General features: G+C 44.3%; 1 protein-coding gene across 4 annotated transcripts in view; it reads left to right on the top strand.

The window, feature by feature from the left end:
* Positions 1-18,908, top strand: part of SYT16 (synaptotagmin 16) — a 150,673-nt gene that overhangs the window by 100,628 nt on the left and 31,137 nt on the right. For 2 of the 4 annotated variants that reach the window (XM_068254278.1, XM_068254275.1), the window contains exons 3-5: positions 2,046-2,258; positions 7,424-7,656; positions 13,359-13,787. In XM_068254278.1, the coding sequence (XP_068110379.1) occupies positions 2,046-2,258; positions 7,424-7,656; positions 13,359-13,787 (875 nt within the window). The remainder of the gene's footprint in view (positions 1-2,045; positions 2,259-7,423; positions 7,657-13,358; positions 13,788-18,908) is intronic. The other 2 variants (XM_068254276.1, XM_068254277.1) reach the window with 2 other exon arrangements.

Raw genomic sequence — 18,908 nt, 5'->3', positions numbered from 1 at the left:
CTCCAGGTACCCAAAAATTGCTCTGATTCCTTGACTCCGACTCCACAGCCCTGTTTATGCCTGGTACACCCCATGCAATTTCCCGTCAGATAGATGGGTCAAATCAATCATTTCCGACAGGTCCGATCTCATTTCCGATGTTTTTCAGATTTTCAGATCACTTCTATACAAAATTGATCAGGAAAACAATTGGACATCAGATCAGACCCTTCTGAAATAATCGATTTGACCCATCTGTCTGACAGGAAATTGCAGGGTGTGTACCAGGAATAAGACTATGATTGCAACATCAGACTAGGATAAGGATTTGATTGAGAGTCTGTAGAATTTATTGATGCATATAGAAACTGTCCCTGTGACTTGGGCTCTAACTTTACATATTTATGGGTGCAACATCTTTTTTTTACGTATTGTTTGGAGTTGCTCTTTAATTCATGAATACGCCTTTTAATTATGCTCACAGTGTTACTGATAACTACGCCATCAGTTTACAACAGTCAGTGACTGTTCGAGCCATACTTTGTCCCAGAAATTGCTATTTTCAGAATATTTTTTTCCATGGAAACAGCTCTACCTTCGCTATCTGCTGAGATTCTGGTATACCTCGTACAGCACAGGATACATCTTACATGTAATAGCCCAGTTGGTGGGTGACTAGTAGGTGTTGTGATTGAGTGATAAATAACTGAATCCGCCCAGCAGACACTGTAGCGATCAGTACAGGAATAGTTCTCAAAATCAGAACATCAGTGGGGGAGGTTGGTGATGTAATCAGACAAATCTCAGTAACTCAGGTGTTACAGTAGACAGTCTTTAAAGGACCACTATAGCAAAAAAAAGTAAGAAGATGAAATCTGACCGGACCGGCAGGTTTTAGAATAGTCCACTTCCTCATGGGGGATTGTTCAGGTTTTCTTTGTCTTCAAAAGCATTCCCTGAACAGCAGTTGTTAAGTCTAACTGCCGAAATAGTAACAGACTAGCCAGCCTCCCTACTCACGTGTGCACTACTTTGGCAGTTAGGCATAGCAACTATTGTTCAGGAAATGCTTTTGAAAAAAAAAAAACTTGAGAATCCCCCATGAGGAGATGGACTAGTCCAAAACCTGTCAGTTCTGTCAGATTTCAACCGCTTACTTTTTTCATTGTAGTGGTCCTTTAAGCATGGACCCCATAAATGTAACGGTAATTTGCATCTATGGTCTTAAAAAACTGCAGCCATCAGCAGACTACCTTACCATTATGTATACAGCAATGAAAGTGATTAGAAGCTGCTGCAGTTCAGAAGGTGAAATGACGGGCCTTTCTCCTACTACTTTGAATGCCCTGGGTTCTTTCCTCTAGACACCAACATTCTGTCCTCTCTCTCTTCCTCCCTCTACTAAAGCCCAACCCCTTTTAGTCGCACTGCCATTCTAGTAAATTACTGATATTCTACTATTTGCAATGTCTTGCGCCAAATTAATTTTTCCAATTCCAACATTTGTATAGCGCTTTTCTCCTGTTGGACTCAAAGTGCTCTAGAGCTGCAACCACTAAGGGCATGTTCAAGAGGTCACCCCCTGCAGTATTAGGGAGTCTTGCCCAAGAACTTCTTACTGAATAGGTACTGATCCTAGCCAGGACTCACTATCCAGTGATTTTAAATGTTTGCCTATGGCCATGCAACCCAGTCTAGAATTCTCAGTTTCCCTCCCATCATGAGAAAAAGTGCAGTAAATATCACATTGGCTTTAAAATGTTGAAGGAGGTGGAAACCCTAATGGGGGAGGTAGGGTGTGTGTTGGAGCAGCTCTTGAGAAGTCCTGCAGGCGTGCATGAGACTGGGTGATGCGGGGGGCGGTCAGGCAAAGTTCATTGGAGGAGCGTAGTGAGCGGCTAGGTGTGTACCTCTGAGTAAGATCCAAAATGTATGTTGGACAGGTTTTGTGGACAGATTTGTAGGCTAGACACAGTATCTTGAATCTGATTCAACAGGTTGAAGACCTCCAATGTAGTTTACGACTTTAGCCCATCAGGACAGACCATTTATGTTATCTCTTCTAGTGAACAGTTATGGGGACGACGAAGAGCTAACCACATCTTCTGACAGTGATGAAGAGGTGTATAAGCAGTTTCAAATCTCAGTGTCGCGCTCTCAGAGCTTTCGCTCCACTGTATCTGAGAAGGCAACACAGGCTGGCTCCGAGAGCAAGCAAAAGTTCAGCCGCTTGCTGTCTAACCAAGAGGAGCTGAGCACAGAGGCCTCTGAATGTGAAGGTATCGCCACGGGAAGGCTTGCTTTGGATCTGCAGCATTTTGACATTTCTGGAGCATGGATTTTTTTTCCTGGCAACTTTTGTTTGTCTACTTTTTGTTTTTGCTAGCAGCATTTTTAAAGCTTTACTCAATTAATTTTACATCATCACAAAACCATTATTAATGCGTTTAACTGCACTTGCATGTGTCTGTGAAGGTTCTAACTTATCCAGTTTATAGTAACTATCTCCAAAGCAACACAGGTACATTTCAAGTGGACTTTTTTGTGTTCTTGAAGACCTTTCATCACTGATGCTAGTGTCTTCACGGATGCTAGTGTCTTCACAGATGCTAGTGTCTTCACAGATGCTAGTGTCTTCACGGATGCTAGTGTCTTCACGGATGCTAGTGTCTTGACGGATGCTAGTGTCTTGACGGATGCTAGTGTCCTGACGGATGCTAGTGTCTTCACGGATGCTAGTGTCTTCACTAGTGCCCACACTGATGCTAGTGCCTACACTGATGCTAGTGCCTTAACTGATGCTAGTGCCTTAACTGATGCTAGTGCCTTAACTGATGCTAGTGTCTTCACGGATGCTAGTGTCTTCACGGATGCTAGTGTCTTCACGGATGCTAATGTCTTCACGGATGCTAGTGTCTTCACTAGTGCCCACACTGATGCTAGTGCCTACACTGATGCTAGTGCCTTAACTGATGCTAGTGCCTTAACTGATGCTAGTGCCTTAACTGATGCTAGTGCCTTAACTGATGCTAGTGCCTTAACTGATGCTAGTGCCTTAACTGATCCTTATGTCTTCACTGATGTTTATGTCTTCACTATGCTAGTTTCTTCATTGATGCTAGCTAGTGTCTTCATCACTGAGGCCTAGCTAGTGTCTTCACTGAGGGCTAGCTAGTGTCTTCACTGAGGGCTAGCTAGTGTCTTCACTGGGGGCTAGCTAGTGTCTTCACTGGGGGCTAGCTAGTGTCTTCACTGAGGGCTAGCTAGTGTCTTTACTGAGGGCTAGCTAGTGTCTTCACTGAGGGCTAGCTAGTGTCTTCACTGAGGGCTAGCTAGTGTCTTCACTGGGGGCTAGCTAGTGTCTTCACTGAGGGCTAGCTAGTGTCTTCACTGAGGCCTAGCTAGTGTCTTCACTGAGGGCTAGCTAGTGTCTTCACTGAGGGCTAGCTAGTGTCTTAACTGAGGGCTAGCTAGTGTCTTCACTGGGGGCTAGCTAGTGTCTTCACTGGGGGCTAGCTAGTGTCTTCACTGAGGGCTAGCTAGTGTCTTCACTGAGGGCTAGCTAGTGTCTTCACTGGGGGCTAGCTAGTGTCTTCACTGGGGCTAGCTAGTGTCTTCACTGAGGGCTAGCTAGTGTCTTCACTGAGGGCTAGCTAGTGTCTTCACTGAGGGCTAGCTAGTGTCTTCACTGAGGGCTAGCTAGTGTCTTCACTGAGGGCTAGCTAGTGTCTTCACTGAGGGCTAGCTAGTGTCTACACTGAGGGCTAGCTAGTGTCTACACTGAGGGCTAGCTAGTGTCTACACTGAGGGCTAGCTAGTGTCTTCACTGAGGGCTAGCTAGTGTCTTCACTGAGGCTAGCTAGTGTCTTCACTGAGGGCTAGCTAGTGTCTTCACTGAGGGCTAGCTAGTGTCTTCACTGAGGGCTAGCTAGTGTCTTCACTGAGGCTAGTGCCTTAACTGATGCTAGCTAGTGTCTTCACGAATGCTATAGCAGTTAATCCAGTTAGCCATCAGCTGTGTTTTATTGTTGAGTATTTTCACGGCCGTAAAAGTTCCCATTAACGGTACAATATCTTCCTTAGGTGCAATCATGTGGTCATATTTTTATGAATGAATGCCATGCTGTATGTGGAGGAAATCGACCTAACACAATTCGATGGTTGATTCATTGGAATAGAAAATTTAATTGATCGGAATGTTGGATTTTGAGAAACGGCAATAATCCTCCTGTTTATGCGAACCATCCATAATTACCTTCCAATTCTGATTGAATTATTGCATCTGAGGAAAATATTGTATAGTTTATGGGCACCTTAACTTCGCCCTCCCTCCATTTGTCCCTGGCCCTTCATTTTTTTTTTTTATTAAGATATAGTCTTGGTTCACACATAAAAGGTGTCCAGTCTTGTCCTGTCAGTTTTTGACAGTTGGCATCAATTTTGTATTAGTTTTCTATGGCTTGGTTCACACATAAAAGGTGTACATTTCCAGTCCAGTCCAGTCCAGTTCTGTCAGTTTTGTATCAGTTTTCTATGAGTGTGTTCACACATAATAGGTGTACAGTTCCAATCCTGTCAGTTAAAACTGATGCAAAACTGACAGGATAGAACCGGACTGCTCTGGAATGTACAGATTTATGTGTGAACCAAGCTTACTATAGAACCACGGAATTATGAGTTTCAGGTCATTCTGGTGATTAGAATTTGCTTAGTGAGTAGGAAGACGATGTTTCAGGCCCTTCAGTCACCATCTGTACATGGACCTCTCACCTGCCTCACTCCAGGTCTAGAGACAATGGTGCCTTAACCCTTGACTTGACAACCCCTGAGAAAGTGACTTAATTATCCAATCGGACATAAATGTTTGGCAACTGCTTCCTCATCCAAGGAAATTACTTGGTTTAAGGTGGCCATATTTTGAGGGTTCTATCACACTGTAGTGGCACGGTGGGTCATTTTACCGCACCTCACCGCAATGCTAATGAAAGCCTATGGGTGCTTACATACAGCATGCGGTGCATCGGAAGTCACCGATCTACCACATGCGCATACAGACGTTATTGCGCGACCTCTGTGATGACCGGAATTCATGCAAGTCTATGGAGACACAGGGATTTTAAAAAGAATGGTGGCGCGGATGTGCGGAAGCGTATTTTATACAATACTCTTCTGTGCACCACAAGCGGTTCAAGTGACCACAAGCGGTTCAGGATCTGAAGGGGATTACCGCATACGAATCCCCAAAGGCCTGTTTTTGGCGGTGCGGTTCGGCTGCCAATCTATAGTCAGAAGCTGGCCTGAACAAATGATGAGCAAATGATGCTCAATTAACCGATTTCCATCTAAAATCAATCAAATTGGTTAAAGGAACTGGATTGGAGTTATGCTCAATAGTTGATCGGGAGCTTGGTGGTAGTGGCATTCAATTTGTTGGCAACCAACTTGCAGTGTTGGCAGCTTACACTCGGTTGTCTGGCAATGTGTGTGTTTTCTCGATCGCCGCCGAGCGATCCACCGCGTCACTCCTCTTCATCGCCTGTGTCCCGTGACAGACATTAGAGGTTGAACACCAGAGGTCTGGCGTGTACGTGGTCAAGTAAGGTAAGTTGGCACCTCTAGTGTTCTGTTGAACTGAAATCTATTGAAAACCTGTGTGCAGTGTGTGGAAGGATTCAATCCCTTGCAGTTCAGATTAGATCTGAGATGGATCTATCTAGCGGTCAAATCTGGTGGCCATCTATTAATGTATGGCCACCTCTAATGGTAAAACTTCTGAAATACAAAAAAGTCCAGATGAAATGATGCTTCATTTGCATGTATATTTTACTTTAGCATATCAGTGTAACGGCTTCACTATTAGCGTGTTGAATGTGCACGGTTAGGCTTGCTTATTAGCTCTTTGCTACTCTTATATATGTCTTTATGGGGTGTGGGTGTGGCCGGGGGTGCATGAATAAAGCACTGTGGGTGGAGACAGAGATTTTTTGGTAGCATGTGAGAGCTGCATGTCTCTATGCTGTTTTAAGATGGCCACAGACAGTACAATGGGGCAAATCCATCTTAGATTGAATTTCCCTGAGATGTATTAATTTCCACAAAATCTATTGATCATGTTGATATTGATATTGATCTATTGATTATGAGTGTAGAATTGTTCATAAAATGATAAGGTGGTGTAGATTCTCATACCAACCTAATGAGCTTGTCCTGGAAGGTCGACTAGTAAATGACTAACAGCTGTTGGTTAAGGACTCTTTCATATGGACTCTGCACAATTCAGCATCTCATCTTCTGGCCACTGAGCACCTTCTGGCTGGTTGCCTCCCAACTGCCTATACTAAGTGCTTCCCAGAATCTCGAGGGTGCCCGGAGAAGCTGACAGGTGGCTGAGTGCATCCTAGCGCGTGAACCGCAGAAGCACCGGAGAAGGGCTTCCTAGTGCCAAGTTGGTACAAGGGACTGGCTAACAAGTGGCCAAGCACTTCCCAGTACCCTGGAGAAGATGGCAAGTGGCCAAGTGCTTCCTATTGTCCAGCTGGTGCACCAGCAGGGGCTGTTCTTCCTTGAAGCAATGTGAATTACGTGCTTCAGAGCAGCAACAATTAGAGGGCGGCTCCCCTCCCCAAATGCCCCCCTCCTCGCACACCACATTTTCAACTCTCTAGATGCCCGGCGCCACTTCACTCTCTTGCTCTCAGTGTTCCAGTGATGGTGTCTCCATCCACCTATCCAGTGTTCTGTATCCATGGCTACAGCAGTGCCTCATATGACCGGTTACTTTCTGCTGGGTCACATGAGGCTCTGCTGTAGTCAGAGAGGAAGCAGTATTTCACGTGTGGCTGGCGATCCCATCGCTAATCTTCTGAGAGTGGGTGAGTGATGCGGCGCTGGTGCAGCACATATCCGGCATCCGCTTCAGGCAGCAAATAGTCTAGAACTGGCCCTGCGCACCAGAGAAGCATACATGGTGCAATTTGCTTCCTAGTTCCCAGCGGGTGCTCCAGAGAAGCTGACAGGTGGTGGATTCACTGCTTGCAGATGCTCATGTGAATTAGGCCTAAATGAATCAGCTGTTGGTTTTGATTTGCTAATCCTATCTCCTGCCTCCTGGATGGGGATAATAATCACATAAGAATATTATCAGCTTGTTAGGAGAATTTCTTTGCTTTTCTTTAGCAATTGGGAACGGTGTAAAATCCCGAGCAGCAAAGCAATTTTTTTTCTACTCTGTCAGGAAATCCAAAACCACACAGATAGTTTTCAGGGATATCAGCTGACTCTAAATCAATACCAGAGTTTACATACTGCCCATTAAGACTTCCTGATGAGTACCGGTATTTTAGTTGAGGAAGACTGAAATTGCACAGTGCGTGGCCAACTTTACACTGTTCTCATTAATTCAATGGCCCACCTCCTTAAAATAATGTTGGATTCACTTTCTCAGATTTGGATGTTCTTAGTTACCAGTCATATAATGAAGACGACCATTTGTCAATAGACTCTGGTCCAGCCTCCGTTGTCGGGGAACGCCAGGATGAGGCCAGGCAGGAGGCGGGGTCCATCGGTAGCAACAGTCGCCATATTACTGAAGGAAGTCAAGAGATGGAGACCGCCTTCAGCAACAATGGGTTCGAAGTACAAGATGCTACAGACAGCTCCTCAGCCTGGAGTCCAGAGGTAAGATGTCCATTTAATGTTAAAGTTCATCTCTAGGCAAAGATCTAAAAATCTCCTCTAGCAGCTCAATAGTGCTCAGATAGGATGTTATCTTTTCGGATGAACTCAGGATGATGCAGCTTAACCCCTTAATGCAAAATGGACGTTTATAAATGTCCCATGTGTGCACCTAACTAATGAAAATAGTACATTTAATAAACCTCCATTCCGCCGAAATACACGTTCACTGCAGGAGCACCGTGTGCCTGTTTTAACGGATGTACTGGATGGCATTAAGTGGTTAAGATCCTCTCTTGAAATATTGATCACATGACCTGAAGTGATGCAGGCGGTGAGACTGCTTTCAGGTCCTGTGACCATGGCAGCGCTGTTTTTTCCATAAAGGCTCCTGCGCCCTTTTTCCTGCTTTTGGAGACCGAGGGCTGCCTGTGACTGCTGGGAGAGACTGGAGAACTGCCTGTGATCAAGGCTGGTTCTAGACTTTTTGCTGCCTGAGGAAAACGTGTGAGGATGCGCCCCCCGCCATTCCGAATGATCGCATAGCACCTGACAATTTGCACCGCAGGTTATAGCCACGGTGCAACAAAAACAAAAACAGTACCTATACTTTTCAGTATAGGTAGGCAGCCAGCCAGGTATAGGTGCCCCCTGTATAGAAAGCCAGCTATAGGTGCCCCCAGTATAGGAAGCCAGGTATAGGTGCCCCAAGTATAGCTGCCCCAGTATAGGTTATCCAGGTATAGGTTTCCCAGTATAGTTAGCCAGGTATAGGTGTCCCCAGTATAGGTAGCCAAGTACAAGTGCCCCCAGTATAAATAGCCAGGCATAGGTGCCTCCAGTATAGGTAGCCAAGTATAGGTGCCCCTAGTATAGGTTAGCCAGGTATAGTTTTTCTTAGTATAGGAAGCCAGGTATAGGTGCCCCCAGTATAGGTAGCCCAGTATAGTTAGCCAGGTATAGTTGTCCCCAGCATAGGTAGCCAGGTATAGGTGCCCCAAGTATAGGTTGCCCCAGTATAAATAGCCAGGTGTAGTTGCCACCAGTATAGGTTAGCCAGGTATAGGTGGCCCAGTAATAGATTAGCCAGGTATAGTTGCCCCAAGTATAGGTTAGCCAGGTATAGGTGCCCCAGTATAGGTTAGCCAGGTAGGTACCCCCAGTATAGGTGACCTAGTATAGATGGCCTTAGTATAGGTTAGCCAGCCTGCCCTGGCCCCCATCCCTCCCCTGCTGCCGCTCCTTTACCTCCTGGAGTTGGCGGCCCCCTTCTCCACCACAGTCCTCCCCTGATCCCCTTCGCTGCATGCCCGGCAGTGCGGCATGCAGCACACAGACACATTTCTTAGCTGTACTACACATACAATTCATAATACACATACAACACATCATCACTTTATTACTGCTTCAGGTTTGCTTGAACAATGGCTGAGCATAAATACAGATTACCACCCTTCCTGGCAGGTGCTTGGGTCAGAAGGCAGGTTCATTAACATCCCTGCAATATTTCCATGATGCTGTCACTATTGCCACTGTAATGTCTTCACTTGAATCAGACTGCTATAGCTTTAATTGTATGTGAATTATATCCAATAACTGCTCTGTGTGATAAGGCACAGCTACGTCACATGATATTAAAGCGGACCTGAACTCTGAACTTCCTCTCTGCTCTAAAAGATAAGCAACAGTATAATAACCTTTAGAAAAAAACGTATCTTTGTTACAGTTGATACAAGTCCTGCAATAAATTTGCAGTGTCTACTTCCCGCTTTCATGGACGCAGACATAGGGTTAATATCCTGTATTTACAAACTAGCTTCTCTGTCGAGGCAGTCAGATGACACAGCTAAGAGGTCAAATTACAGTTGTAATTAGTCACAGATGAGGGGTAATTAATTAGGCTAAACTCTCTAAATACATAAAGGGTGCATTTCTCTATGTTTTCCTTCTGTTCTGTGCAAGAGTTCAGGTCCACTTTAAAGATTTCTTTCAGGGCTAGTTCCAGCTACAATGGGGTCCTGGGGCAAAAGTAACCTGCCCCCCCCCCCCCGACACTCACCCACCACCCCCCTAGTATAGTAGTCAGACGTCCATAGCTCCCAACTGTCCCTTTTTCGGAGGGACAGTCCCTCTTTGGTAACCCTGTCCTTCTGTCCCTCTTTCCTCCTCATTTGTCCCTCTTTCAGGAATTTGTCCCTCTTTCTATGTAAATATAAATATTTCTCTACTAAAAAGTGTGTTTGACTCTAAACTGTATTCTCATCCTTTAAATTGATATTTTACTAATATTAAATTGTTAATATGAAGGAAAATGAACCAAGATAGAAAGGACCAGTGTGGTTTGAATTATAAAACAACATATTTTTCTCATGAAATTTTTATCGCCTGCATGACTAAGGGTGTGATGGGGGCTTGATCAGGGGTGTGGCATGGGCGTGGCTTAAGTGTCCCTCTTTTGCATCTCAAACAGTTGGGAGGTATGGACGTCCCCCTAACTACCCCACTCCCCATCGCACTGCAGTGCTATGGAGGCAATTGTGACAGGCAGACACCTCCTCCGAGCCCCCGGTGCTGGAAATCCCACCGGTCTTCTCTGTACTGTTGCTGCACTGCACTTCCTGCTCCTCACAACAGGCTCTAGAGTCCAAATGAAGAAGCAGGAACTGCAGAGCACCAGCACTAAAGGAAAGACCGATGTGGACCTGCAACACCTAGAACTTGGAGGAGGTGAGTGTGTGCCTGTCACCACTGCCTCTGTAATGCTGTGTGTGTGTGTGTTTGGGGAGGGGGGCTGAGGAATTGGTGGCAGACCCTTGGGGGCCCTTATGGATGCTGGGGCTCTAAGGCCGACACAGGGGCGAGAGAGGCTCTAGCCTCAGGGCGCAGTGTAGGAAGAGGCACACAACTCACTAAGCTATCATTCCTCTACTGTGTTTGAAGCAGAGGGAAAAAAAAAGGGGATACATGGCAGTGACTGTAAGCCAGATAACAAGAGATTAAGGTGTTGGGGGCACTGGGGTGCCTCTTAGTCTAATAGCAAACAGTGTGTGACTGCTGGGGTGGGAAGGATGGATGCATACGTTAAAAAAGGGCGCCGGGAAAAAAGGACGCAGGGTTTTAAACGATAAGCATGAATAACGTTTAAAAAAAATTGTGCTATATTTCGTTTAAAAATAATGTTTTATAAAGTTATAAATCATTAAATAATGTGTATGAAATCGGCAATTGTAAAAACGTTAATCTTCCCTGTTTAAAAAGTGAAATGTATAATAACGTTTTATAAAAGATTAAAAAGAATATTACTAAAACTATACTTAACCCTACTCTCACACAGAACCCTCCCTGTACCTATCCCTAACCCCTAGACCCCCCTGTTGGTGCCTAAACCTAAGACCCCCCCTGTTGGTGCCTAAACCTAAGACCCCCCTGGTGGTGCCTAAACCTAAGACCCCCCTGGTGGTGCCTAACCCTAAGACCCCCCTGTTTTTCGTTTAAAAATGTTTTAAAAAAAATATTGTACTGTTTTTCGTTTAAAAATAATGTATAAAAAATTATAAATCATTAAATAATGTGTAATCATGAGAAGCAGTTATAAAACATTAAAAGTCTCCGGGCGCCGCTTGTAAAACATTATTTTTCTCCGGCGCCCTTTTTTCCTGTTGGGCGCCCATTAAACGATGTTTATTATAGGAGTGAATGGCGGCACCCTTTTTGTCCACTTGCCTCATGCGCCCAAATTTCCTGCTTCCGGGATGGAGGAGCGCACTTTGTTGTCTCAGCCTTGGGTGCTGGAGGACCTTGTCCCGGCTCTGACCAGCCCTGGTTTCTGTAGTGGGTGCCCTACCCCTTCAATTCCAAACCTGCAAGTGTCCATTCCTTAGGCCGCCCCTTGATGTTGGCCCAATAACCATAAACAACACGCAGATGACAGATATGCATTCTTGGAAAAGACTGATCTCTTAAGCTGAACTTCCCTCTCGGAATATGAACCGTGGCAGCGGTTTTGTTTAGTGAACAAGCTGCCCTCAGATCATGCTAACATCTAATCCTATTTAGTCTACTTTTCCCAGAGATAACGCTTATCCATGGAAACCATTGCATCATTGCTGCGGCTCCAGGTTGAAGTGAAGTACATTGAGACGCAGCTCCGAGGCGTGAGCAACATGATCTTTTGCCTATAAATTATTTTTAATCTTGTTCATTAAATCTTCCTCCGCAGCTTCACAGAACTTTTTCCAGTTCGTCTTATGAAAAGAAAAAAAAAACTTTAACATTACAGTAAGGGATAAATGAGCGCATAAATATATATCAGATCAACCTACCAACTAGCCAACTAACCATTCATTGAAAAATGCAGTCACAACCAGGGCCGGCTCTCTGATGAAGCAAGGTTAAACACCAGGCATCAGGCACAGAGATTACAAGGGCGGCATTTTTGTACTGTGCTTACACTAACAGCATGCAGTCAGAGTAGGAGAAGAAGCAAGAGGAGAAGGAGGTGAAGAGGTCATCATTGGGGAAAAGCAGCTTGTTGTGCTGTGTGAGGAGTCTGACAGTGAGTGAAGAGGGGGGAGGCAGGAGAGCAGCAGTGTTTCATTTGACTTGCACAGCAGAAGGGAGGAGGTGTCTCTGCTGCCCTTATTGAGGAGGAATGGAGGATGGCCTACTGGCTGAGGGTGAGCAGTTTGTTTGACACTGACTCCAGCCTGCCTGTGTGCTATTTTGTTGAGCTGCAGCATGTGCAGCATGTCATGTAGGCACATTAAATGAAGCAGAGTAAATTGTTGAGTTCTGTGCGATCATTCCAAATCTGGGTGGGGGTCGGGGCATCCTCACAGGTTTGCCTCAGGCAGCAAAAAGTCTACAATCGGCCCTGCTCACAACCTTTTAGTAACGTGTCTTCCCCCCCCCCCCCCCCCCAGACACTCTTCATGTTATTTACAGATCCCCCTCCTTACCGGTGGCCTCTATATGTTCACTTACCACTGCTGTGGTACTGCTTACTGGTTGTACATCTACTATGCCTCTCTTATCCAACTCTCTCTCTCTCTCTCTCTCTCTCTTTCATCTCTCGCTTTCATGTCCACTTCTATCTCATTCCCCCTCTATCTCATGTATTTCTCTCTCTCTTATGTCTCCCTCTATCTTGTGCCTTTCTCTCTCCTACGCCTCTCTATCTCATGCCCATCTCTCTCATAACCTGTCTCTCATGCCTGTCTTTATCATGCCATTCTCTCTCATCCCCTATCCCTTATGTCCTTCTCTCCCATGTCTCTCTCTTTCATGCCTGCCTCTCTTTTATATTCCTCTCTGTGCCATGCACCCCCCCCCCCCATTCCTTCTCTCTCTCTCTCATACTCCCTCTATTATGCCTCCCTCTTTCATATATCCCCTCTATCATGCCTCCCTCTCTCTCTCATATACCTCATCTTTCATGCCTCTCTCTCTCTCTCTCTCTCTCTCTCTCATACCCCCTCTATTATGCCTCTCTCTCACACACACACCCTCTCTCTCATGCCTCCCTCTATCTCAAGCATTTCTCTCTCCCTCATGCATCTCTCTCATGGTGACTGATTTCCTATTCTGTAAATGGCTGATCAGAATCATGTGATCATGTCTCCCTTCCGTTTCCTGTTTTAACACATGAACATGTGATTTAGAGAACTCTGTGTCTGGTGAATAATATTAGGTGTTATTACCTTTAGGATCAAGTGGATGGAGCCCCCGCAGGTCATGTGCCAATCTCCAAGTGTGGCGATCTGGACATTACTCTCAACTACAAGGCTTCAAGCCAAAAGCTGACCGTAACAGTCGTGGAAGCCAAAGATATTCCTGATAAAGATCGCAGTGGAGTAAGCACGTGGCAAGTGCATGTTGTCCTACTGCCGAGCAAAAGGCAAAGGGGGAAGACCACCATGCAGAAAGGACCCCAACCTGCCTTTAATGAGACCTTCACATTCAATAAGCTGGAAGTGGAGGAGATGCCAAACAATGCCCTTCGGTTCCGCCTGTATGCGGTACACAAAATGATCCGGGAGAAGATGATGGGAGAGAAGCTTTTCTGGTTGAAGAACATAAAATCTGATGAGGAAATCAGAAGGACGTTGGTCTTGGAGCCAAGGAGCAACTTAACTGTAAGTAGAGCATTCTTATTGGTTAGTCAGCATTGGCAATCCCTACCTTATTTAAGTGTTCCAGGGCAGGTGATGGATTGCAAAGTCAACTTGCCTAAGCTTTAGGGCTGATTCACACTGCAAGAGCTTTTAAAGCACTAGCCCTTTATGCAGGCCTCCTCAAAAAGGACCTGCTCCTCCTGCAATTAGTGCAGAATGCTGCTGCCAGATTGCTAACAAACCAGCTTCGCCATTGTCACATTACTTTGATCCTTCGCTCACTGCACTGGCTACCAGTAGAATGGAGAATACTCTTCAAGATTGGACTACTGACATTCAAATCACTGCACAATTTGGGCCCTGGATACATGAAGGACTTGCTGAAGCTACACCACACCTCTCACATTCTCAGATCAGTAATTTCCATAAACTTGGTCACTCCCAGAGTGCACCTCAAAATCTTTGGAGACAGAGCCTTCTGTCATGCTGCCCCTACTCTTTGGAACTTCCTACCATACCTAGTAAAGACAGCCCCATCCTTGGAGTTATTCAAATCCAGACTGAAAAGCCACCTGTTTAGTCTGGCATTCCTGGACTTCTAGAATACTTTCTCTGTACCACGACTTACCAATCAACCAATTATTGGTCTGAGCTTACTCGCTTTGATTCCTACAGGAGAAAATCGCTTTACAAATGTTATTTGTTGTTGTTGTTGTTGTAGTAGTGATTTTAAAAGCTCTTGCTAATGCACTGCTATGGGTAATTTTTACAAAAACACATCACTCCAGTGAGAACACACACATAGGATTACATTAGCAAGAGCTTTTAAAATCACAAAGTGCTCAGATAAGCTCTTGTAGTGTGAACCAGTCCTAAGTGGCCTTCAAGCCTGGGAGTTTCAAAAGCATTCTTTGTGTTTTCTTTTTGTTAAAGGGGAACTTTAGCAAAAAGGGGGAACAAATAAATCAATACAATACAAGTGAGAAGTTGAAAAATAGATCAAGAAATTATTGATATTTGTCATATAATTTGTTCAGGTTTGTTCCACAATCGGCCTGCACGTCATCATCTTTACTACTAGCAGACCAGAAAAAAGACTAGACCGCCCCAACTGCCATTATTTGTACCCACACCCCCTAACAATTCGATAGGCTAAAAGGTTGTTTTTTGTTTTTTTTTATAGATATGATCTAACTCTGCAATTAAATCGCTCGAGCTAGATGGAGTAGCGTCCCGCCATTTTCGTACTAGAAGGCATTTAGCTGCATTTAATATATGCCAGACTACCGATTTTTTTTTAATATGCCTTCATTGACCAGGAGTTATGATGTAGGAGGTAGAATTCAGGGGAAAATGATTGCAAGGTCTAAAAAAGCAGGTGGCCTAGCGGCCCCAGATATAACTCGATATTATATAAGTATACATCTCTGTAGAATATTAGAATGGCGTTTAAATGATCCGACAAAGATCTGGCCATCAATTGAGCTGAGTTATTTTGACCCACATATGATGTTTTCATGGCATCTGGCAAATATACAAGGACTCTGCCATTCAATTGTTCACCCATTTGTCTACCCAGCAATTAGATCATTATATGGAGTTTTAGACTCCTGGCAGACATTAACAGGCTGCTCCCCTATAATCTCACTATTTAACAATCCAGATTTCACCCCAGGGCAATCCAAAAATTGGTTAAGGGTGAATGGGATGAATACAGATTCTCGGTTGATAGATGTTCAACAAAACCAAAATTTTGATGGCTTTACAGATTGGGGCAGGAAATGGGAAACTGAGATAGGTTCTTTACCGGGTCTAAATCCATGGCAACAGGTTTTTGACAATATATGGAGCATTCAAAGTAGGCAGTACCAAGTTATGCAATATAAAGTAGTTTTAAGATGGTACTTTTATCCTGCTAAAATCAAGAGGAGCCCTCAGTGTATATCCAGAACTTGTTGGAAATGCCAGAAGGAGGAAGGCACTTACATCCACATGTGGTGGAAGTGTAAAGTGGTGGAGACCTTTTGGAAAAAGATTGAATTTTTCTATATAAAAGAAGTTGATAGCAATTACAGGATAGATCCTTTCGCTGCATTGCTTGGGACTTCTAACGGTATTAAAAAAAGTGATTACAAGTTAATCAAATATGGCATATTGGCAGCAAAAATGATGATAGTAAAAAACTGGAAAAAACCTAACCTACCATCAATTTCAGAATGGATATGGGAGGTGTATAATTGTTTGGAAATTGAAGAGAGCATGCATAATCGAGAGCAGGAGATACAGCAAATTAAGGAAAGATGGGCTACTATTATTGATAAGGAAGGGAGGAGGAAGAATGATTCCTGAGGTTCCTTCACAATGTGGCAGACGAATGGCGCTTAGACGCGGGAGCGGAGCTCGTTGATAATAAATATAAGGTAGAAATCAATAAATTGTTTCTGCTGCAATTATGTTAGATGCGGCGTTAGTTGCGTTAACGGGCTTCGGAGTAAAGGAATAGACGCTAAGGATTTTGTTACTACGAAAGAACGAAGGGTTTAGATAAAGAGCCATTTATAGCCACACGAAAGGTGGAGGAACTTTAGAAAGGCTGCTATGGGAATATGGATGGATGGACGGGAGAATGAGAGTCTGAATGAGTAAGGGTAGGATAGTTATTATTATATCTTGTTAAGGCTAATTTTGTAAGGTATTAAAGAGCTTTCTTATATACTTTTTCTTCTTCTGACTATGATGCAAATATTTCCCAACACGAGGGCATCTATGAAGCCAGCTTGATCTAAGTTGGGTAGAAAATAGGAGCTGAGTCAGAAAAAAGAAAAAAAAAAAAAAAGAATTCAGGGGAAAATGGTACCTCTCGTTCTGTAACGTGCTGCGAGAAGTGGGCAGGTCCACATAAGATGCAAGAGCGAGCCAACCTCTCTGCCACATCTCCAGCATCTATCGTCTAGCTCTGGGAAAAAGTTGTGTAGCTTAAGGGGTGTGTAATACCAGTGAGACAAGATTTTGTAGTTGATCTCTTGTATTTTGGCCGACAAAGAGGTCTTATGGGCATATATACACATTTTTTCTTGTTGTGCTGGGGTAAACGTTTTGCCAATATCTCTTTCCCATTTCTCAAAAAATGGCACACATTGCTCCTGTTGCGTAATTAGCATAAGATAGATCCTGGATAAAGTTTTTTCCATCGGGTCTGAGCCAGAGCATAGGTCCTTAAACTCAGTCTTCTTCCTCACCTGCGAGGGCTACACCCACAGATATCTTAACATATATCTAATATGGAAGTATCCCCACCAATCTAGATCTGGTTTCCCATATGCACGTCTAATGTCTGACAGGGTCAGCCCTGCTCTCTCCCCCACATATTAGATAGGTTCAGAAATTTGAGCTCTCTCCAGTCTCTACCTGCATGTGTCCCACTTGCATTTGGAAAATCTGGATTGTCAATCAAGGGCAACAAGGGGGAAGGCCAGGGAGAGATCCCCATCAGCTTCCTCACTTTAGCAAATACTTGAATTGTGCGAGTACACAGAGGAGGAAAAGGCCATTTTTTTTTAGGCAGATTTAGTTAGCCACATTAAGTTGCATAGGTTATGAGTTGAAAGATCCTGTTCTAGTATTGTCCATTGTTTGGATTGAGCATGTCTGATCCAGTCCACTACTCTGGTAAGAACCGCGGCATAACAGTAGTAGGTTACATTTGGTACCGCCAGCCCTCCATCCTGCTTGGGTCTATACAGGATGTCTCTTATAATTCTAGGGTGTTTACCTCTCCAAATATATTTATTAAACGTCGACTGGGCCTGTTGTAGGAATGTCATCGGGATTGGGTTCGGAAGGGTTTGAAAGAGATATAACAGTCTGGGCATGAGGTTCATTTTTATGACTGCAATTCTGCCTAGCCACGAGAGCTGGGGGAGGTCCCACTTTTTTAAATACGCCTTCAATTGCCGTAAAATAGGCGGAAAATTGTGTATATGGACATCACTCAGGGAGTCAGAGATATTTGTCCCAAGATATCGTATATGTTGATGTTTTCACTTAAACAGGAAGTTCTGTTCTAATTGTTCTTTGACCCCACTTGGCAGTCCCACATTGAAGGCCTCACACTTGTCATTGTCAGTTGATTTTAAAGTATGAAAACTTACTAAAGGTGTCAAATTCAGCCAATAAGTTAGGAAGCGTAATTAGAGGTCAGAAAACATAACAAGTTGTCTGCGTAAGCAGCTACTTTGTGTCTTGTCGCACCAATTTCAATGCCCTTTATGTCCTCGTTTAATCTCACATGGCACAGAAAGGGTTCTAGTGCCAACGCAAAAATTAAAGGTGATGGGGGCAGCCCTGTCTTGTGCCATTCTTTTTTATAAGGGGGTCAGATAGAAGGCCATTAACTTTAATTTGTGCTGTGGGGTGTGAATATAATGCGTCAATACAGGACATTAAGCGTTCTCCAATATTTATTTTATGCAGAACAGATCTAATCCATTGCCAACTCACCCGGTCAAAGGCCTTCTTCGCATCCGTGGAAAGCAACATACAGGGAATTTTCCTCGACCGGGCGAGCTGGAGCAGATCCAGTGCCCCGATGGTGTTGTCTCTAGCTTCCCTATGGGGAACAAAACCCACCTGGTCCCAGTGAACAAGATGCCCCAAATGTTCTGCCAAGCGATTAGCTATAATTTTGGAAAAAATCTTCAAATCTAAATTCAACAGGGCTATTGGGCAGTAGCTAACGCACGCAGCAGGGTCTTTCCCTGGTTTTGCTATCACTGTGACGTGAGATTCGAGAGTTTGGAGAGGTAACGTTACATTTTGATCACTATCTGCAAGGGCATTGAACAGTTTGCAAAGGTAGGGGGCTAGTAGAGTCTCCATTTCTAATACTTTTAGCCATAGACTATGAAAAAGCATGCAGATCAGGTGTTTCTGACTGAAGTCTGACTGGACAAGCCACATGCTTGTTTCAGGTGTGTGATTCAGACAATACTGCCAACTGGTATTGTTAAAAAGGAACTAAATATTGCAGCCACCATATCCCTCTCAGTTCAGGTGTCCTCGAAGAAGCAGGAAATTCCCGCGAAACTCGTTAGTTCTCTAGTAAAGTTTGTGTATCTACTTAATGGGAGTTGAGTTGAGTAG

The sequence above is a fragment of the Hyperolius riggenbachi genome, chromosome 9, assembly GCF_040937935.1.
Source record: "Hyperolius riggenbachi isolate aHypRig1 chromosome 9, aHypRig1.pri, whole genome shotgun sequence".
NCBI classification, from domain to species: Eukaryota; Metazoa; Chordata; class Amphibia; order Anura; family Hyperoliidae; genus Hyperolius; species Hyperolius riggenbachi.
This window is presented reverse-complemented; position numbering and strand designations above follow the sequence as displayed.